Source organism: Camellia sinensis, chromosome 12, assembly GCF_055761805.1.
Source record: "Camellia sinensis isolate YWXY chromosome 12, ASM5576180v1, whole genome shotgun sequence".
In the NCBI taxonomy this organism is placed as follows: Eukaryota; Viridiplantae; Streptophyta; class Magnoliopsida; order Ericales; family Theaceae; genus Camellia; species Camellia sinensis.
This window is the reverse complement of record NC_138972.1, coordinates 79568168-79590553: the sequence shown is the minus strand read 5'-3', so window position 1 is coordinate 79590553 and position 22386 is coordinate 79568168. Positions and strand designations below refer to the sequence as shown.

The 22386-nt window shown below is 35.5% G+C and overlaps 2 protein-coding genes across 3 annotated transcripts; one reads left to right on the top strand and one right to left on the bottom strand.

The window, feature by feature from the left end:
- Positions 1 to 1874: 1874 nt before the first annotated feature.
- CRTISO (carotenoid isomerase) lies at positions 1875 to 13672 on the top strand. 2 transcript variants are annotated; one of them, XM_028200057.2, is made up of 13 exons: positions 1875 to 2737; positions 3866 to 4072; positions 4170 to 4269; positions 9212 to 9294; positions 9410 to 9466; positions 9544 to 9696; positions 9803 to 9881; positions 10006 to 10154; positions 10259 to 10393; positions 10523 to 10636; positions 12528 to 12638; positions 12739 to 12847; positions 13206 to 13672. In XM_028200057.2, exons 1-13 carry the CDS (start codon positions 2315 to 2317, stop codon positions 13277 to 13279), a joined length of 1794 nt encoding a protein of 597 aa, XP_028055858.2. In that variant the 5' UTR covers positions 1875 to 2314; the 3' UTR covers positions 13280 to 13672. The 2 variants fall into 2 exon arrangements, 1 of the variants encoding a protein (XP_028055858.2); XR_014346615.1 differs by having other exon boundaries at positions 1891 to 2737; positions 10523 to 10584.
- A 356-nt stretch (positions 13673 to 14028) lies between these two features.
- Positions 14029 to 22148, bottom strand: LOC114260029 (ABC transporter G family member 22). The gene is given in 10 exon segments (XM_028200082.2): positions 14029 to 14878; positions 15000 to 15107; positions 17461 to 17745; positions 18238 to 18525; positions 18769 to 19077; positions 19524 to 19707; positions 19847 to 20002; positions 20849 to 21084; positions 21806 to 21876; positions 21963 to 22148. Coding segments are annotated over 10 exon segments (1911 nt in total). The 5' UTR covers positions 22027 to 22148; the 3' UTR covers positions 14029 to 14668.
- Positions 22149 to 22386: the final 238 nt, after the last annotated feature.

The following is a 22386-nucleotide window of genomic DNA, read 5'->3' as shown; positions in this document are numbered from 1 at the left end:
ATAGATCTCCATTGACATCCTTCAATTACAAATTGCTTAATGCCGGTAATAATTATGTTGATAAATTATATCAATGACATATGAGATGATACATAACAATAGATAATATAAAAAAGTGATGAATATAACGTTATTATTATCCCAATAATAGCGATCTCTATTGACAACCTTCAATTTCAAATTGCTTCATGTTAGTAATAAGATTAAGAACGTCAATAAATATATCGATAAGTATATCAATTAGACTGATTTTTGAATTTGGAGTACTTTATAAATCAAGAAAGAGTTACATATTTAAATATAATATTTCGTTTGGTTTGATTTGCTTCATATAAAACATTTTAGAATTGAAATAAACCATACTGATAAAAGATTGGTTAAAAATTAAAATTTTGATTGTTCTTGGACAATCCACTTAGTTTGACCAATTTTTCTTACACCACTATTTATTTTTGTATTCTACTTAAAAGGCAAGTTTATTTATGTATATTAATAATGATTATGCAAAAATATTTATTTTATTTTACAATTAATTATACTAAGATCCTTAATTATTAACGAATATTACTTTACTTATTCATTTATGAACTATACATATTAACCATCTCAACTATGAAAATCATACAAATACATCTCTTTTTGAGATAGTATGGAAGGGGTTTATAAGAGTAAAAGTGTTACATTTTTATAATTGAAAAAATCAAAATATATGAATTCATTGATAAAAAAAAAAATGATATTCACTCATAAATGAATGTTTGCTATGATAATTACATACACGAACTTGTAACAACTCTTTTAAGCCGTCCTATATGTTTGTCATTGTCGTTGTTTGAATAAATCATAATATATTAGGCTTGTTTGGTTTGTGTCTCAAGATATAAGTTTTGAGAAATTTTTTTAAAATTTTGTTTGGTTCAAATTTTTTGAATTTTTTTTCCAAAATCACTCTCTCTCTTATACATCAATTAATCACTTTTTCTCTCTTCTCTCTCATTCTCAATTATTTTTTCTCTCATATACATCTACTCAATTACAACAAAATATCAAATCATCTCAAACTCTCAAATTTCAAAACTATTTTCAAAATATACAACCAAACAAATCAAAAAACATTCTAAACTCTCTCTCCAAAACTTTTTTTAAAAATTATCTCAAATCACAAACCAAACACACCCTGAATTTCTCAAAAAAATAAAAAATAAAAAAATAATTCATGAAACCTAACGTCTTAATAACTAAAATTATAATTTTTTTATTAATATGCAATTATTTTTTAAAAATTACATTGGGTGTAATTATCTTAATTTAGAATGATTTAAATAAATATATTTTTTGACTTTTTATAAAATATAAATTGAATATAAATTGAGTTTAAATTGATATAATAAAAATATAATATAATTTAAATAAAGTAGTGACTTTTTAATTTTATTTTATTTTTTTTTATTTTTTTTTTTCAAAACATGCTACTCGAGCCGCCTTTGAAACCTACAAAGATAAAAAATAAAAAATAAAGAAAGGACAAAAAGGAGAAAATGACCACCCAATGCCCAACCCAATACAAATCCACAAGATTTGTTTATACTTCCATTTAAAAATGCCTTTTGTCTCATGTTTTATAGAATCATCACCTGGAATCATGCTAAAGGCCTATTTAATAGAGTGAAAATGTTTATACCTTATGTCTTAAGAGTTTATATTTTATAATTATAAATATAAATTATTTTTTAATTTATAAATTGAATATCTCTTATTTTATTTAAAAACTAAATTAATTTTTAATTTATAAAAAATTATAAATTATATTATTAAACTAAATTAAATATATCAAAATAATTTAAATTAAATTAAAAATTAAAATAAACAATTTTTAAACTACACCAACCAACCAGGCCCAAAGGCTCTCTCTCTCTCCACTTCCACATACAAAACCAGCAACAGCCCAACACCACCACCATTACCATCTCCAACTCACATCACACAATTCACAGATGTTGCTCTCTCACCCAATTCTCATACCTCCTCAACTAGGGCTCACTTCTCCTACTTCCACCCACAATCCTCAGCTCTTCACTCACCACAAAACCACTCAATTAGGCACTTTCAGACCCAGTAATCAAGAACCCAAATATTTGTCTGTTGATTCTCTAAAACCTTGAATTTCAATGGTTTAGGGTTTTGCAATACTCACTTGTCGAGTCCATACAAGATTATACAGTTTGGTTCTTCCACACCCAGAAGTAAAAAACACAATTTTTTGTCTCTTAATTCTCCGGAGTCCGTTATTTTTAAAGGCTGCAAATTGGGTAACATGAAATTAGGGTTTTATAATTCTCAGTGTTTCAGACCCAGAAGCCAAAATCAGAGCTTTTTGTGTTTTGATCCCCTGAACAAGCAAGAATTTTCCTGTCGTGGACTTGGTGAATTGAAGTTAGGGTTTAATGGGGCGGGTCAGAGGAAAGGGAGCTCCATTGTAAGATCGAAATCAGTGTTGAGTGTTGATAAAGTATTGGAGAGTGATGGAAATGTTGGAGTGGATAGGAGCTCCTATGATGCAATTGTTATTGGGTCAGGGATTGGTGGGTTGGTTGCGGCAACACAGTTGGCTGTAAAGGGAGCTAGGGTTTTGGTACTTGAGAAGTATGTGATTCCTGGTGGGAGTTCTGGGTTTTATGAGCGAGATGGTTATACATTCGATGTCGGATCGTCTGTGATGTTTGGTTTCAGTGACAAGGTCAGCTTAATAACCATTATCTTTTTTTTCTCACACAATGCATTTTATATACATAATGCAGTCAGAGGAACCTAGGAGAAAAAAGAAAAGAAATGATTACTTTAAGTAACAAGAGAAAAGAAAAGAAAAAAAATGATTGTGATTTCTCTCCTTAAGGAAGAAATAAAAGAAAAGAAATGATTGTGATTTCTCTCATTCTTGTTTGGTTAAGTTTCATTAAGAGAAAAGAAAAAAAAATTATTTTATGTTATATTATCAAAATAACCTTTTTATATTTTCAATCATTTTATTTCATTTATTTTTATAGGGACAAAATAGGTATTATGAAAATAGTAGTTTCTTTTCTCTCCCAATCTCTCCACTTTTGGAAGATTGAAAATAAGGCTTATAAGAGAAATGTGTTTCTCTCCATTTCTTTCCATTTCTCTCTACTTAGGTTATCCAAACAAATAAGAGAAATAGATATCAGTCCATTTCTTTTCTTTTCTCTTCAAATCACTCAACCCAAACTTTAGTGTAAGTTTTTAGGGTGAGTAGATTTATTTCATTAATGCAATTGTGTGTGATATTGAAGAATCTAAATGGTATATAGCATGTGCGGAAATGGAGAACAGGTGTAACTTTGGGCCAATTAGAACTGAATCAATTTAGAAAATGGTTGTAAGTCAGTGATTAACAAATATTAAATGATACATGAAAAATAGGCCCCTTGGTGTAATTCACTACTCTGCAGGCAGACACTAGTTATGAAACTATATGACCTAAGGAGGAACTGTCTAATGCTTGATTCCAGCAGAAACAATGGAGATTTCAAAATTTGATTTTATGCTTATGTTTTGCCCACTATGTGTGGTATTGTCAACACTTTATTCAAGTTCTTGAGTATGGTTTTTAGCTTGAACCTTTAGTTCAACTTTGGTGACCTGAAGGCTATGTATGGATCTAGGATTTGAGTAGGGATTTGAGGAGGGAAAGGCGAAAGTGAGAGAAATGTGAATGAAATATAAGCTAATTTTTTTCTCCATGTCCTTCGTCTTTTCCGTTTCCTATCCAAATCCTGATCCAAACACAGCGAAGTGTCTTTAGTGTGGGAATGGCTGTGGACGTCTAAAACTATGATCTTGGCAGGGAAATCTAAATTTGATAACCCAAGCATTGGCAGCAGTTGGGTGTAAAATGCAGGTGATTCCTGATCCTACTACTGTTCATTTTCATCTACCCAAGAATCTTTCTGTCCGAGTACACAGAGAATACAGTGAATTCATCGCAGAACTTGTCAGCAAATTTCCCCATGAAAAGGAAGGGATTCTGAAATTCTACGGTGAATGTTGGAAGGTCTGTTTTAACTGAGGTGAATGCAGCTTCCCTCAGGGTGTTTTAACTGTACTTGTGATGCAAACTTACATTAAGATTTTGTATACGGATTCAATAGATCTTCAATGCCTTGAACTCACTGGAACTGAAGTCACTGGAGGAGCCAATCTACCTTTTCGGGCAGTTTTTTAAGAAGCCTCTTGAATGCTTGACACTTGGTAAATGTTTCTAATTGTTTTTTTTTATTTCATTAAAAAGTGTCAAAAACATATGTACGCATTCAAAACAAGCCTATAGACCTTTAATCTCGAGGATTTATTCCTATAATGTGTGACATGGGGGCTTGCATGTGTGTGGACACTTCATTTGAAAACAAAATTTTAAATTCTCGACAACATTCAAAAAATTCTCAAGGGATAATTAACCTTCCATGTCACCCAATTATGTAATAAACACAAGAAAAATAATCATCAATATGTTTAGCAGACCTTCGTTCATTGTTTTTGGTATGCCGTAATAGTATATCTAGTAGTCATTCTCCTGTTTCTTGAGTTGATCTGGGTATTTAGGCTCCAGTTGGAATATCTTTTAGGCAGTAATACTCAATAGCAAAGTTGCATGTATTTTGTATTTATATTTTTTACAGTACAGGGAGAATCTTGGAACAAGGAGTGAGGAACTTGTCAAATTACATGAATTTATAGTTCTGCAGGAAATTCATTAATATGCAAAATGTATTGTTGCAACTATTAAGTTACCAATTTTCCCAAAAGCCTAAGCTATAAGGAAATGGGCCAAAAAAAAAAAAAAAAGTCTAACACCCTTCCTCATGTGCAAACCTATCTTGCACGTGGAGAGACAAATAGAAGGAGAACCAAACAAACAGGGACATAATACCAAATGCTAACGGAGAGACTTGAACCCAAGTCTTCTCTCAACCAGAGCTCTGATACCATACCATGTTAAGTTACCAATTTTCCCAAAAAGCTAAGCTGTTGGAAAATAGGCCCAACAATGTATATCAAGCTATTTAGTAGCAACAGGCAAAATTCTCATCTCCATTATTTCCAGATTTAGGGGTTGTTTGGGATGATCTAAATAAGTGCATTTTTTGTCTTTTTACGAAAAGATGTGCAGAAAAGTAGAGAGGTGATGTGATGGAAAAAAGATAAAAAGATGGATTATTTTTGGGTTGCCAAACTTGGCCTTAATGGAGATTATGAATGGCAAATAATTGCATTACCATTATTTTACAGCTTAAAATTGCCTTTGATAGGGTCGCATGGAGAAGAAGGATTCATGTAACCGAACCCATTTGATGGGACTTAAGGCTTGGTTTGGTTGGTTGGTACCATTATTTTACAGTTTAGTTGCATGTTATATCAAACCAAAAACAATATATCTGCACTCCTTTTTTTCTTTTCTTTTTTTTAAATTTTTTTTATCACATCTCTTACATGGTTAGTAAAATCTAGTGACTGTGGAATAAATACCTGATATGAGTAACTGTAATTGTCTTCTTGTTAAATTCTGGGTTTGACTTGATAGAAGTGTGTAAGAAATAATGTATAGAGAAAGAGAGAGAATAAATTGTATGTATTATTATTGCTTGATGTAATGTTATATCAATTACAATGATTCATGATTCCTATATATAGAAGAGGGTGAGTGTGTAGTAGGTAAGGAGTAGGTGAAGTGGAGGTGGTAGTGGTGTAGTGGGTTAGGTTTAGTGGAGTAGGTGAGGTGGTAGTGGTGTAGTGGGTTAGGTTTAGTGGAGTAGGTTTAAGTGGGTGAAGTAGGTGGAGAGTAGGTGGATTTTAACAGCCCCCCGCAAACTCAAGGGGGATAGGAACTAACCAACTTGAGTTTGGAGAGAGTAACAAAATAAGAAAATACATAAAAATAAAAGAGGATAGGTGACACTGTATGGTCGTGTCAGACCATTGGTGAAGACACTGGATGGTGGTGTCATAACGTTGTAGAGGACACTGTATGGGGGTGTCATAACGTTGTAGAGGACACTGTATGGTGGTGTCATAACGGTGTAGAGGACACTGGATGACGGTGTCAGACCGATGTAGAAGACAGTTTATGGGGTCATGTCGGACCGTTGTAGCAGATAATGCTGTGACAGTTGTTGTGACAGTTTACGGAGTCTTGCTGGACCCTTGTAGAAACTAACCGGAATCAATGTCGGGACAGTTTACAGAGTCTTGTCGGACCCATAAAGGAGCTAACCGGAATCAATGTCGGGACAGTTTATAGAGTCTTGTCGGACCCATAAAGGAGCTAACCGGAATCAATGTCGGGACAGTTTACAGAGTCTTGTCGGACCCATGAAGGAGCTAACCGGAATCAATGTCGGGACAGTTTACAGAGTCTTGTCGGACCCTTAAAAAGTCGCACCCTCAAAAGGTGTGCCCAATTCATAAAAAGGCGTGCCATCAAAAGGCGTGCCCAATTCATAAAAAGATGTGCCATCAAAAGGCGCGCCCACTTCATCAAAAGGCGCGCCCACTTCATCAAAAGACGTGCCCGACAGAAAGCGTCGAGCCATCAAAAGGGGCGCCTGACACGCGGCGATGCACGTGATTGACAGAGCGCGTGTCGGCCTCGTCGTTTCTGTCTTTATAAACCAAAGCGAAGTCTGAGGCTTGGAAGCATAACAAACCAGTTGAAACCTCTTCGTTCTCTGTAACATTCTGTAACCAACCCTTCTCTGAAACACTCAGCAACCCAAAAACATGGCTTCTTCTTCCCGTTCAGCTACCCAGAACATAGCCTCTTCTTCCCGTGGTCTGCTCACTCTCTTTCCCGACCTCAACGAGTCAACAAGAGAGATAACTGGTGCGGTGGCCTGTGAACCTCAACCAAACACCTCTGGTTTTGCTCCGTTGAACTTTCCGATGCGGTCGGTGGAGCAAAAAATGGCAGTGCAAACGGATATTGAAGCTAATCAGTATACATTGAAGTCCTGTGTTGAAACTATGACTGCGGTCACAAACTTGTCGCACCGGCTGCAGAGTAGGACAAATGAGGTGCAGCAGTTAAACGCCCAACTGGCTCTGCTCCAACGCATGTATAAGGATGCGCGAGCAGAGATAAGTGTGCTAAAGGCGGAAAATAAGGAGCTGAAGCGGAAGGCCACCGTTATGTTCCGATTTGGAGGTCCGCCATATGCTGTAGTGGAGGAGCAGGGTGGAGTGATCGTGCCCAGTGGAGTGGGAAACACGGAGGCAACACCGTCAAGGGCCGCCCAGGACGGAGGCAAGAAGAAAAGACCGGCGGAATAGGCGAAAAAGTGAGATCGGTGGGTGGCCGTCTGCAGAAAAGAAAACAAATCTTGTGGTTGTTGTTTTTTTTTTTTTTTTTTTTTTTTTTTTTTGTGTAAAATGGTGATCGGGGTGAGCCCCAACATGAATAAAATAAGGGAAGGTTTGGTGTGCAAATTTGTATTTTTTTATTTTTTTTTATTTTTTTTAAATATATATATATATATTCTATATATTCTAGTGGGATGAATGATGAGTTGTATGAAACGATGGGAACAAGTCCATGTGAGTTAGGGAATGGCGATGATAATGTGTTGTGGGTGGTGGAAAAAGTAAAGTGAGAGAGAGACACACTGTAACATATTAACATAGTTTATCTTAGGTTTACCGGCACATTCCTTTTCTGAAGATATGCATTCCAGCTCAAACCACTTCAAATAATTCACAAATCTCATCATCACCTCACGTGATAAGAAGACAAATTTGCAGCTATAACACTGCCCAACGTGGGTGAACAGTTGGTTGATAAAAGTCCTTTGGTGAAGTGATGGCGAATCATCCTCACTCTTGAGCCCCTCCATTACACCAACTTTGGTACCGTTTACCTTGGAAGGGGCTTGTGCATTGGCCTTAACCTGCAAACCCCCAGTGGCAGCAGATTTTGATTTAATCCCTCGTGCATCCACATTTGCTGGAGGTCCTCCAAGCTTGCTGGATGTCTTGGCACCAGAATCGGGTGGAGGAGATGCAACTGGAAAAAATGCAGAAGTAGCGGCGGTAGCAACCATTATGAAAAATCTATCACCAAGCTGAGAAGAATCTGGAAGAGCACGGTAGAAAACGTCAGAAATTGGATGTTTTGGTGGCAGATTCGAAGCTGTCTGAGTGCGGAAAAGCAGTTGAGAATTGCGTGATTAGTGAAGGTCGTTTGGTGGAGAACGGTGAATCAGAGACGACGTCTGCGAAACAGTGTGCATCTCCGACTTCAAATGTGACAAACAAGCCTGAGGTGGCTCAGAAATGCCCTAAGTTAGGCATGACTTCTGTGCGTGGAAGGAGGAGAGATATGGAAGACGCTGTGGCCATTCACCCCTTGCTTTGCCGCCGGAGTAGTCAGAATCCGGCGGATTTGCACTTTTTCGGCGTTTACGACGGCCACGGTTGCTCACATGTGGCGGTGAAGTGCAAAGATCGATTGCACGAGATAGTGAGAGACGAGCTCGAAAGCCACGAAGAAGATTCGTGGAAGAAAATGATGGAGCGAAGTTTCTCTTCTTGCAGAGTTACGGCTGTGGAGAGTGGAAGGTATGTGTAGAAAATTCCAGCGGGCAGCAAAGGCAAAGGTGTCGGCCGGCTGCCCGCCGGTGAGAAAGAAATACAGGCTTAAATCTTATCGCTCTGATACCATGTAAGAAATAATGTATAGAGAAAGAGAGAGAATAAATTGTATGTATTATTATTGCTTGATGTAATGTTATATCAATTACAATGATTCATGATTCCTATATATAGAAGAGGGTGAGTGTGTAGTAGGTAAGGAGTAGGTGAAGTGGAGGTGGTAGTGGTGTAGTGGGTTAGGTTTAGTGGAGTAGGTGAGGTGGTAGTGGTGTAGTGGGTTAGGTTTAGTGGAGTAGGTTTAAGTGGGTGAAGTAGGTGGAGAGTAGGTGGATTTTAACAAAGTGCATATTATTGAACATTAGATCTACCTTCTCTATGCCATCTCTGTGAACGATGATTGACACATATTTCTAGTCTATGTTGGATGTTCATACTGCTTTCAATTTGTTTTCTGTTCTTTCATTTTCTCTATAAGTCACCAAGTGTTGATGACTACCCAGTAGCATCCTGATTTTAAATTTATCTCACATGCTATGGGTATTCTCTGCAGCCTACTATTTGCCCCAAAATGCTGGAGACATAGCTCGGAAATTCATAAAAGATCCTGAATTATTGTCCTTCATAGACGCTGAGGTGGGCTGATATTATTCTTTTGATCATATTGAAGGTTTTCCTTATTCATGAGCCTTGGGATCGAAATTATATCCTGTTTATCTCACAAGGAAGAACTTATCCATTGTGTTTGCAGTGTTTTATAGTGAGTACGGTTAATGCTTTGCAGACACCAATGATCAATGCAAGCATGGTAATCTGTCTTCTATTAGCTACTCAGTGCCCCTCTCTTTGTTCTTTTCCTGTTTCCTCATTTATTGTTTCCGTTAGGTTTTATGTGACAGGCATTTTGGGGGAATCAACTACCCTGTTGGTGGGGTTGGTGGAATTGCCAAATCATTAGCGAAAGGCTTGGTTGATCAGGGCAGCGAAATACTTTACAAGGCAAATGTGACAAATATTATAGTTGACCAAGAAAGGGCTGTGAGTTTATCCTTAATGTGAAATAAGTGATACCAAATTTTCTGCATTGGTTGGCCTATGGAAAAATGTGATTTTGTTTCTCATGTTATTTGTCTGCAATTTGTAGGTAGGAGTGCGACTGTCGGATGGAAGAGAGTTATTTGCCAAAACCATAGTATCAAATGCTACTAGATGGGATACATTTGGTTAGTTCTTACTGAGACTTTGCCAATCCAATATGATCAATTTTGACCAAAAAGTTTTGCTTTTGCATGTGAATTTTTTTTTTCCTAATGGAGACCTGATTGAATTGTATTTCTCTTATTACAGGCAAGCTTTTAAAACGAGAAGATCTTCCTAATGAAGAACAAAATTTCCAAAAACTGTATGTCAAGGCCCCCTCTTTTCTTTCGATTCACATGGGGGTCAAAGCTGAGGTTTTGCCACCTGAAACGGATTGCCATCATTTTGTTCTTGAGGTACTTGGTTTCTTCAGAAAACTCATTTGCTTGGTAATTCAAAGGATTTTAATGATGAATGACTGCCTGATGCATTCACTTTATTGTTATCCGTCATTATCTAGGATGACTGGACAAGTTTGGAGAAGCCGTATGGGAGTATATTTTTGAGCATTCCAACAATTCTTGACTCATCATTGGCTCCAGAAGGGCGCCATATTCTTCACATATTTACAACTTCTTCAATAGAAGACTGGGAGGTAAATTTAGTTTAAGATCTTGATTCTACTTTTTGTTTTGTATATCCCTTTCTCGTTCTTAATACTTCAGTTGGAATATGTATATCATAATGTTTTGACTACACAAATATCTTGTTTTTATCGTACTAGGGGCTGTCTCAAGGGAACTACGAGGCAAAGAAAGAGCTTGTAGCTGACAAAATTATTAGCAGGTTGGAAAATAAACTATTTCCAGGGCTTAAATCTTCTATTGTTTTTAAGGAGGTACACCCTCGTCCTTGTAAACCTTCAAGCAGTAATTTTGGACAATGTTGAGAAACTTAAAACTAGAAATTTGACTTCAGTCACAATAGAAGTGGTATTTAGATGTTGAAGTTCAATGAAGTTTTCTAAGAAGAAACTCAATACTTGAAATTGATTTGTAGAACACTTTCAAATTAACAATTTTGGCTAAATTTTTCTCAGCCTTGTGATTGATCAAATTCATGTTACAAAATTTTAAACTGGGCCATCAGGTGATGTAGTTTTTCAAAATAATCAAATTTCCCTTCTGAAGTTTAGTAATCTAAGGGGGAAAATATGATTCTTGCTATTAAAATGGCTAGCCTTTCCTTTATTGAACTATATTTTTTACGGTGCTTGTATAGTAAAGTTTTGTGCCCCCTCTCTCTCTCTACTCTTTTTTTTTTTTTTTTTTTTTTTTTTTAAATGAATAAATTGATCTGTCTTTGGGATTCGCTTGAACCTCCTACTTTTCGTATGTTCTTGCTTTTGAATTTTGATCGGTGCTATTATGGTTGCCATGTCAAGAGTAATAACTAGAAAAATCTAGGGAACTTTGTTCTATCAATTGACACTTCATCTAAGCAAGTGTTTTCTTTGATTAATTGCTTAGTTAGGTACCCATTTGATGTGCCATAGCATGTTTTTAGCTATTTGTATTGTACCCGTCTCTGTAGCAGTGGTGTTGATGATATGATGTGATATTAGCTCCAATACTACTGCACAAAATTATGATGCACTAGATATTCAGAGAAAAATGTGAAACCTTCCAAAAAATGGAATTAAAAATTGGAAATATTAATAAAGCACAAATTATTACACGTATTTGGAATATATATTACTTGCTGTTGATTATATGGTATCAGCTGTTATGCTTTTATGAAGTATGAGGCAGGGAACATTCTGGAAAATTTGTGAAATCGTCTGATAATGGAAAAGACATATCGGAAGATGTACAAGAAAAACACACATTACTGAAGGAATATACACAAACTAAAGAAAAAAGATTAAAAAAGAAAACTAGAGACTCATGCCTTTACACCAATTTTCTTCAAATAGTCTTTTTTTTTTTTTTACTGCATACTATTCTTTTACCTTCAATATTCCTCTTCCAACTTTTGGATAGGTAAAAGTTCGGAGAGAAAGAAAAAGAATAATAGAGGATGAGACGTTCAAATGATATATTGAAATCACCAGTTTTCTTTCTGATTCAGTAGTCACATTTGATTTAAACCTGTACTAAGAGAGAGAGAGAGAGTCGCTTTCCTATTTATTTATTTTATTTTTTTGATGAGAAGGAGAGTTTATTGCTTGTGATCTTGACTATGGAAGGGTAATTGAAAAATGGAGGACAGTTTTGAAAGTGTAGTTTTTGGACTTGTGAGAAAAAGAAGGTTTACATGGGAGTGGGTTTTTTTATATTAAGGGGATAAAGATTTGGTATTTGCATATTTACCACTAACTGATCGATCACTACATCAATGAAAATGTAAATGATCTGTTATTTTAAAATGTAAATGAGCTGTTATTTTTGGGCTTTTGGAAAACAACAATGTGGCAGAACTTGAAAAATGAAGTCTCATCAAAATGGTTTTTGCCTTTGCGTAAGTATTGATAATTACATGTGCACAGAACCTGTCTGCCTCAAGATTTTTTACTAATTTTCTTTTATTTTATTCCCTTCTGATGAGCACAGTATACTAATCACGTTGATGTTTTCTACCATAGTGGTGGTCAGATCTAAGTGAAACGGAGTTTGATCCTTTCGTAGTTGTCACTGGCCATTGAATGCATTAGTCTGCCTAAATTTTCAGCATTGTCATGGGCTTTATAATTTTGTTCAGACATTTCTTACTATTGTTGATCATGACAGGTAGGGACACCAAAGACACACAGGAGGTACCTGGCTCGTGTTAATGGTACCTATGGACCAATGCCACGGGGCACTCCAAAGGGCTTACTGGGGATGCCATTCAACACAACTGTGAGTTGAATCACAAATTCACATGGATGGTTTAGTAAATAGATATTTTTATTTGCATCAGGTCTTTCAATTAATTACCATATTATTTTGGAACTTGCAGGCTATAGATGGTCTGTACTGTGTGGGAGATAGTTGCTTCCCAGGACAAGGTGTTATTGCCGTTGCCTTCTCTGGAGTGATGTGTGCACATCGTGTAGCTGCTGACATTGGTAAGCAGATTTTAGATGCTTCATTTGAACAGAATGTTTGGCTGAAAATAAAGTCTGATATTCTTATACGGTTTAGTTATTCTAGAACCAGAAATTTTGTGTAATGGCAGCACTTTGCCTATGATTGGCGGAGCTGTCCTGGTTGACAAAATTGTAATTCTCTATTACTGTACTTGAAAGAGCAAAAAAATTTCAACTTCTTTAAGCTCATTTCTGGTCACAGCTGTTTATAGATTCCCACAAAGTTGAGTAGTGATAAAACAAAGTTGAATCACCACATTGTTTATTTTTGCTTCAACTTTGAATAGCTTCTTTCATTTAATTAGGGATTTTTCATTTTCCTTTCTTTTGTCCTCAGGACTGGAGAAGAATTCCCCAATATTGGATGCTGCTCTTCTTAGATTACTTGGTTGGTTAAGGACACTGGCATAATCACTACTTATATGATAGAAATACAAGAAACATCATCATCATGTGGAAGGGAAACCGTCGCTCGCATCTGAAGTGCAACCACCTACTGTAAGTTGAGGCATGAAGATGCTTGCTTTATATCCTTGAGTTAGTTGGTGACTGTCAATGCTGAATCCGGTTATTATGCAACATTGATTTTAGTCAATTTTGGAAATTTAAATCTTCAGTTGTAACTTTTATTTATACAGACTTCAGGCTGTATTTATAGAAAAGTTTTAGATTGTAATTCATGATTTGATACAGAACTTGTTTAGTTATTGCAAATGGTTCTTCATATAGAAGTAAATTGTACTGTGGTACTCTTTAATTCATGGATTGGAAAGTTCTAATAAATCAATGACCTTGCTGTGCTTAGTTTACTTGGGTGAATGCACCTTAAATTGAATTTGAAAATTCCTCCCATACCAAGATTTGAAATTTAGTTACAAAATGGAGGTTGCAAATTTTCAAGGAGGTGCTATTTGAATTCAACTTACTAAAGCCAAACTAAAACAAAGTGGAATGAGGACAAAAATAAATTAATATGTAGTAAGATATCACTTGCTGCTTCAACTACAAACACCAAATATGCTTGTAGCTTTCCAACTACTAAGTTTGAATAACTTCATGAAGACTTGATCAATAATGACCATCCAACAGTGAATTTTGAATTCAACATCAATTCTGAGACTTCCAATAATTAAGATATAGAAGTGCATAAACCAATTCCAGTTTCCAATACCAAGTGCAAAACTGAATTTTTGAGATGCTACCTGGATTTAATAGATATGTATGATTAGCAGTTGGTTAGAACAGATAAAGTACTCTCACAAATGTGAAGGACCTATCTGTATATTGAGTTCGAAACGTATGTAAAACCATCCATAAGGAAACTTTGGGCAGTTACATCCACGTACATGCCTGTGATAATATATAATATTCTCCTTTATGGTATTTTTCGCTACATTAAGGTCATGTTTGTTTGGGTGGATATGAGTTTGGGATTGGTCTAATAGTCTAATAAAATTATTAATCCGATGTTTGGTCAAACAATTGAAATATGGACTAATTATTTTAAACTTGACTATTAGTTAAGAGAGGATACATAATCCAACGGATTCGTAGTCCTAGGACTATTAGTCATGGGAATGCTAATCCAGTCCGTCTAAACAAACATGACCTAAGGGTTTAGGTTTCTTAGAGGTGCAAAAAACTCATAAAAGTTCTGGATCAGTGGTTTAGTTTCCAATTTGTGACCCTGTAACTCAGAGTCTTCTCAAGATAGCTCTTCGATTGGTAGAAAGCACAAGCTAGCTAATGTGCTCAGCTTTGTCCCTCGCTCAAAAAATCTTCTCTCCTTTAACCTCCCAGCTAGAGCTTTGTCCTTCGCAAAGATAGGTATGCCAAGAGACGGTAACCAACAACCATGGCCAGGAGGCAACTAACTTCAGTTAAACCGCTGTCTATTTTCACTCCATTGATTGAGTCCGTAATGTGTTCGTACTGCACCTTCAGAAGAAGTTTGTATGTGTGATAATTGAAAGACAGATAGCGGAGCCATGATATGAATACTGGAACTTTCTGCAACAGAAATATTTGTTAATTAATCTAAGTAGGTATAGATTTTTGTTTTGTTTGAGTACTTTCTTTCCGAGAATTAAAGATGCGGTAAATTTAACTTTTAAGGAAATTGCTTGCTTACCGCCACAAAGTATCCACCGGCCAACATGAAGGTCATTACTGTTACAGAGGCCAAAGTTGTTGCTCTCTTTAAGTCCATCAGTGTAGCCCCAATAGCTAGTCCAAATCCCTGCCATTGCACCCAAGCTTGTTATGAAGCATTGTAGGAGTAGTATATGGTACCTTGTTGATCTTGTTAACAAATGGTTGCTGACTTTGTTATGAAGCATTGTAGTAGTATATGGTACCTTGTTGATCTTGTTAACAAATGGTTGCTGACTCTAATATGTTTCCGACTCTAGGACTGGGCTGAGCACATAAATTCATTCAGGGGCTGTTTGGTGCATTTATATGAGCTATTTATGTAAAACCCAAGTTTTGTATATTATTATTTTTGAATAGATTGGTAATTAAATTAATTTATATGGGTCACTTATTTGTATATTATTATTTTTGAATAGATTGGTAATTAAATTAATTTATATGGGTCACTTAGTAATATCAAGGAATTAATTATGAGATGACATTATTATTTCTACAACATAGGGGGGTAATTTTGTAATTTTGGAAAAAGAAAAGAATATTAGGTTAAAATTGCCATCATGCCGTGGCTGTCTTGAAAAAAAAAAAAAAAAAAAAAAAAATCGAGAGAGGCGTGGATGCTCAGCAAGGATTTGAAAAAAAAAAATTAAAGAAAAGAAACCAAAACCAATAGGAAGAGGAAGGATTCAGAAGAGTGGTGGTTTTGCTTTATTCATCACTTAGGTAAGATTTATTTTATTGTATTCCTATCTATGATTTAGTCTATGTTGGGGTTCGCGATTTTGCTCAATTTTAGAGTGTATTTTGCATTCCGTTTGAGTGGTTCATATTTTGAGATTAATATGTGATAGGTTAGGTTTAATGGTGATGTGTTTGTGGGATACAAGATTGACTACAAGCTATTACAAATTTTTTCATGTATATAAACAATAATAGAATAATATGGGTTGAGAATTTCCGAAGCTGTGATGGCTTTGTTTTGATGTTAAATTGTGGGAGTTCCTAATAGGCGATTGGGTTAATTTATTCTATTGTTGTTACAAGAAGAGAAAGATGGGTGCACATAATAATTGTTTATGCGGTGGATCTTGGTAATTTGAGATTAACTTGGGAAATATTATTTTAGCTGTTTGAGGTAAGTAACCCTCTATCACTGTTGGTTCATTTTTATTTCTACTGAATCGTTTAAAATTATAAATATTTATTTATAGCCTTCATGTTCTCTTAAAATAAAATATGGGTCAAGTATAAAACAACATCGAATATTATTATGAAAGTTATTTGAATATTTTGTGAAACTATTCTGAAAATTGTACCAAATGTTTATTCCGAAAATATTGAATATTTTATTTAAAAATTGTGTATTGTTTGAATTTTGACTATCACTCTAGCCTGACTATGATTTGGACCCTAGCCAATGGGGTTTATTCATTGGCACAGAAACTAGTTTCTTTTGAGGTTTTACCACCGGCCTATGTGTGGTTCTGGGCCTTGTCACGGGCTAAGTGACCGTAGTCATTAAGACTTGGGTTTTGTGAATGAAATCATTGAACCATCTGAATATCGAACCATTGATTTGAACAACGAATTTACTTTGAATTATCTTGTTAGCTTTTCAATTAAATTGTATTGTACATTGTATATTTTTAGTTATGAAACCATCTTACAAATAATTGTCATTTATTGAATTGTAGCAAAAATTACATTTAGTGGTTATCGACTATTTTTTTTTTTTTGTGTGTGTGTGTATACTTGATCCAGCTAGCAGTGATGGTTGATTATTTACTGGGCTGTCTAGCTTCCCCTTATTTTTTTTCAGATTCTGAGGAGTAGAGCTGCGCGAGATTTTTACTTGTGGGAGTGCCGAGAGTAGGACTATGAATTAAGTACTTAGATTATTGTTTTGTTAATGGATTTTATTAGTGGTCTTGGTGGACAATTTCATATGATAAGAATTATCAATTTTTATGGATTTTAGCATTATAATTATTACGGATTTAATTGGAGTATTTTATATTGTTGGTTATGTATTGGACTCTTAGCCTTGCATGTTCACTTAAATGAGTGTGCGGCATTGTCACGGAGCTTGGGGCGTGACAATTATATCCTCTCTTTTTGTTTTTGGGATTTTGTGCCAAACTGTTTGTTTGGTGTAACTTTTGCTCACAGCTTATTAAGATGAAATAGCTTAAATAAGTTGAAACAATTTGATTATCTAGAAGGTGCTTTTGGCTTCTTCTTTCTGATTAGCAACTTTCAACTTACAAGAAGTTGCACCAAACAGGCCCTGAGTCAAAGAGGTGTCAAAATTCAAGCACAAGATCTTACTTTGAATGTTACCATATTAACAATCGTTACTCTAAAAGCTTAAGCTGTTAGACAACATTGCAACTTTTTTGCGACATATTTATTTTGTCAACGAGATGAATAAAGAAGCATACCTGAGCTGCCACAATGCAGAGGAACACCGTAACCATGGTTAGAAAAAATGGACCAGCACTCTTTCTCAAGCCTGCCATGAAATAGACCACAAGAAGAAAAAGACTGGGCAGTAAAAGGTCCAGAGGAAGGTCGCTTGTAGTCCTAGCCACAAAATATGCGCTTAGTCTGTACATGTCGGCTGCTCGTTCCTTGTTCAGCATGGCTCTTTCTTGAGGAAATGTGAAGATTGCTGTGAAGACTGGAAAAAATCCCCAGAAGACAGCAATGAAGAAAAGCAGCCCCGCCTGCATTAATGCAGATGTATATTATGGTAAAAGGTTCAGACCAAAATGAAGATCTCAATGACTGGCGTAAATCAGGTTTCTTTTGTCGTAGAACTATATGAAATTAACCATTAGCTTCTTTTAGATGGGATCATGGGATTCTGTGGAACCTTCTCATTCTTTAACTGACATTTTACATAATTGTTTTATTGAGAGATCTAACCAAATTTAGCCAAAATTATAGTATTTTCGAATTATAATCAATATGTATAAAGTTTGTAGTTCAAGTTTCTGTTCCCTTCTAGCCCTAGATCAAACATGGATGAGAGTTCTTTTATGTAATTAGTTCATTTATATTGTCTTTTTTTTTTTTTTTTTTTTTTTTGGGGGGGGGGGGGGGGATACCTCTTTCTTATTCAGCTTCTATGTTTGGGGATTGAGGAGCATTAGCTGGTTAGGGATTCCATTTTAATTGGTCAACTTGTGCATTTTCACAAGGCAACGATTGCATACCTGATCTTGCTGGTTTGGGGGGCTATTACCATCCGATTGCCACCAGAGCAATCCCAAAATGACCGCAATAGCGAGAACTTGTGTAATTCTCAACCAGCTAAAATAGTCATGGCGCCGTTCTTTGAGTCCTCTACAGAATAATATGGAGAACTGTTTCCACCAGCTTGTTCCCCATTCTCGCTTTGAAGTAAATACTTTTGACTTCAGTTCTTCATCAATTGGTGTAGGAATCATAAGCTTCTTTTTCTCATTGTCTGCTGCTCTTGTCTCATAAGCCCCCACTAGATACTGTTTCCAAATGAAAATAACATCAATAGTCATAATCTAGCACTCACTGTACTAGTCACAAATACAAATACTCTTTCGCGTCATGATATACCATCTCTAAGGGCATAAAATTTTCAGCAGATTTTACTAGTTTTAGCTAGAACTTTTTAAATGACATTTGGTGCTTTTCATTAATATTTGAGGAAGAGTCATTCAATGTGTGACAACCCATCTTTTATGTTTATGAATTCAATATTACTTTACCTCATGAACAGCTGCAGGAGAGGGCTTCCCATTTCTTGTCTCTGTTTCTGAGTTTCCCATTTGCACTCTGTCCTCCAATTCGGATGGTACAGAGACATCATTTATGTTACCATTTGCGAGGTCTAGCAGGAACTCTGCTGGATTCATGGCAATTAGTGGGGAGCATCCAATGGATGAAAAATAAACCATTGCTTCTGATGCCTTTCCAAAATAAAGCAAATTTCCTTTTCCAAGAAGGATTAACTTGTCAAATTTGTGGAAGAGTCTGCTGGATGGCTGGTGGATTGTGGTGATCACTGTTTTCCCGCCCTGCCATGAAATTGAAACAATTTAGACCAAACTAAAGTAAGCCTTATGTCCCACTCAAGTGGGGTCGGCTACATGAATCATTTTCCGTCATTCTGCTCTGTCAAGGGCTATATGCTCAGTTTAAATTAAATAAATTTATATCTTTTTTTATTACTACATCCCGTGTTAATTTAGGTCTTCTCCTCGTAACATTTTCATTCATGGTGATCATATCACTGTTGCTTACCGTTGCGTCTATAAGTTCTCTCATTGTCTAGGTGATTTGCTGATGATTTGTACAACCTGTGGCCCTAGATATGGCATAGTGGGTAAAGAAAACTCTTGAGAAGTTGGGATGAAGATAGGTTTGATTTATTGTTATAATTTTTATTTTTGTTGTCATATATAATCATGAATTTGCTCATAATAATGTGAAATTGAAGCTTTGGACTTGAAATGCAATATACCTCAGCTATGTCTTGTAAGATTTGAACGATCCTCAAAGCAGTTGTAGAATCCAGGCCAGAGGTTGGTTCATCAAGAAACAAAAGAGAAGGGTTGATTATAATCTCATTGCCAATACAGACACGCTTCCTCTCTCCTCCTGAAACTCCCTGAACAAAAGAGCTACCGATCATAGTGTCTTGGCACCTGAGCACATTGATATTCCTCATTGATCAGCTCATGAGAATAGGTATGATTCATTTGTGTGTGGTCTGTTTTTTTCTATATCTGACTTTAGCTAACACATAATTGAAGATAATAGCATAGCAGAGAAATGAGAATTTACCTCTCCAAGCCCAACTCGTCGATTACGTCTATGGCTCGTTTTTCCTTTTCTTGTTTTGTCAATGTCTTTGGAAGTCGTAGGAGTGCTGCATATGTTAATGTTTCCCTCACTGTAAGGTGAGGAAAGAGCACGTCGTCTTGGGTCACGAATCCTATCCTGAAATATATTTCATGTTATTCTAATGTGTGATTACCCTTTATTTTCACATCACTTATCTTTTTCTTTTTTTTTTTAATGGTAATGTTCAGGGTATACTTTTATGTGAACATTGAACATTCATATAGGTGAAAAATTATAAAACCAATTTCAATTAGGTAGGTTTTAGAGGAAATCTGTCTTAATCAGGCTTAATATGATGAAAGTGGTGGAAAGCGAAGGAAATGGTGGAAAAAAGTTAGAACTGTCCTGAGTTTGTTTAGCATAAAAGTGATGGAAGTTATAAGAAGGTAATTTTTCTATCCATCCCATGGTAGCATGGTAACTAAGCTTTTAGTTTCTTACAAAAAACACAGAAAAATACAAGAAAGTTTAAATTTGTTTATAAAATTTTTAAATTTCAATATCAGCGTGTCTGAGTCGTGTCACGTATCCGTGTCCATATCCATGCTTCTTAGGTTTTAACTTTCTTTGCATTAGTTGTAGTGATGATGAATTTCTGTGAATATATATAACAAAGGCCTATGAGAAAACTGTTATTGTGTATACTGCTCTTTTTTAATATGCAGCCGCATAGCTTGTACAAATTGAAAGTGTTTTATTTTGCTTTATATGCATAAGCACATTACTTACCTTACTCGGACTGCCTACCGCTGTGTATATGCATACCAGTTTTCAAGTCTCATATATGTATATGCATACCAGTTTTCAAGTCTCATATATAGATTTTTTATTAGTGAAATATTCCTTGTAACCAAAGTTAGGAGTTTTTCAGTAAATTTCCTGAGAACCAAACACACATAAATACAGTGCTACTAGCTCCTTCATGTATATCTAGATTGTTACCTGCTCTTTAGGAACTTCGAATATGGCTAGTCATTATAAGTAATTGAACCTCCTGGTGTCGACCCTCTCACCCTGCCACCGAGCAGACTTAGAAGTGTAGTCTTTCCACTCCCCGAAGGCCCCATCAATGCCAAAACTTCTCCAGGATTCACCGAACCAAAAATCCCATTCAATATTTCTTTCTCCACCGTTGATGTCACTCCTTTTATAACCACCTTGTATGTCACGTCCGTAAACTGCATATTCAGAAGAAAAAAAAAAAAAGAAAAAAAAAAAAGTCTCCATTTACAATATTGGCAGCAATAATTCCTTGAAATAAGTGTATATATTTAATTGTCACAAAATAGCATAGTAGTATTTGTACTGAGCATGGCTGTGTTTTTAGTTTTTGTCTTTTTTATACAATATACCTGAAAGCTGTCTCAGATGATGGATTTGAAAACAATTTCACAGTTGATTATGAAGGTGTTTGAACTAGTTCTTATGTTTGTTTCCTAGATGAATATTATTTTATTTTTCAATGAATTATGGGCGTTCTTGCATTGTTGTTGGTGGTGGTGGTGAAAGGAAATTTTTTTTTCTGTTTGGGAAGATAGTTGGGTTTTTTTGTGATTGGATGTGATGTTTGTGAGAGAAAAAGTGAAATAATTATGGGATTTGATGTGATATTTTTTTTGGATTTGTTTTTTTTTTTATTTTACAAAAACTTCGTCTTTTAATGGAAAAAATCAAAAAAAACCCAAAAAAAATTGTTGCCAAACACCGCCATAGTATGAAAATTAATCCATGCTCTTTTGTGAAAATAGGGGTTTGTCATCTCGATACATATATATATATATATATATATATATATATGCCCTGTACATCCACACACACACACACACTCAAAAAAAAAAAAAAAAACTAAAAACACAAAAAACAAGGGTAGGAATGCTATTGTGATGTTATATATGTTACCTTGAGATAGATAGGCAAGGTTGGTTCTGCTTGAATTCTCTTCTTGTGTATGCCAGCTTCAAGATCCTCCGCTGTAAGTAATCATGTTCAGTATTTATAAATTAGCAGACTTTTGATTTTGCTTTTCCAATTTTGTTTGATACACTAATATACATACATGCTCGTTTGATATTGTCAAATGTTTGAATTACAGGCATTCTAATTGTTTGATCCGGCTTCATGCCTCATGTGGTAATGAATGATTTTGAGGTAGAAATATGTGGTAATGAATGATTTTGAGGTAGAAATGCATACTTAAGTACCAATATGAAAGGATTTTGTTTTTGTTTCTATCTTGGGTGCTTTTAGTTTCTGGGACTAAGGTTAGTTAAGGATTGGGGCCATTATAGTTAAGGATTGGGGCCATTATAGTTTGGGGCATTGGGGCCATTATAGTTAAGGATTGGGGCCATTATAGTTTAGTCATATGATTAGTTAAGGATTGGGGCCATTATAGTTTGGGGCATTGGGGCCATTATAGTTTGGTCATATGATTAGTTAAGGATTGGGGCCATTATAGTTAAGGATTGGGGCCATTATAG

Bases quoted from the DNA above. Each gene is read 5' to 3' on its own strand.
- CRTISO (XM_028200057.2), top strand. From the start codon at position 2,315: ATGAAATTAGGGTTTTATAATTCTCAGTGTTTCAGACCCAGAAGCCAA. The intron at 4,073-4,169 runs GTCTGTTTTAAC...CGGATTCAATAG, and splicing joins TCTACGGTGAATGTTGGAAG to ATCTTCAATGCCTTGAACTC. The intron at 9,697-9,802 runs GTGAGTTTATCC...TGCAATTTGTAG, and splicing joins TAGTTGACCAAGAAAGGGCT to GTAGGAGTGCGACTGTCGGA.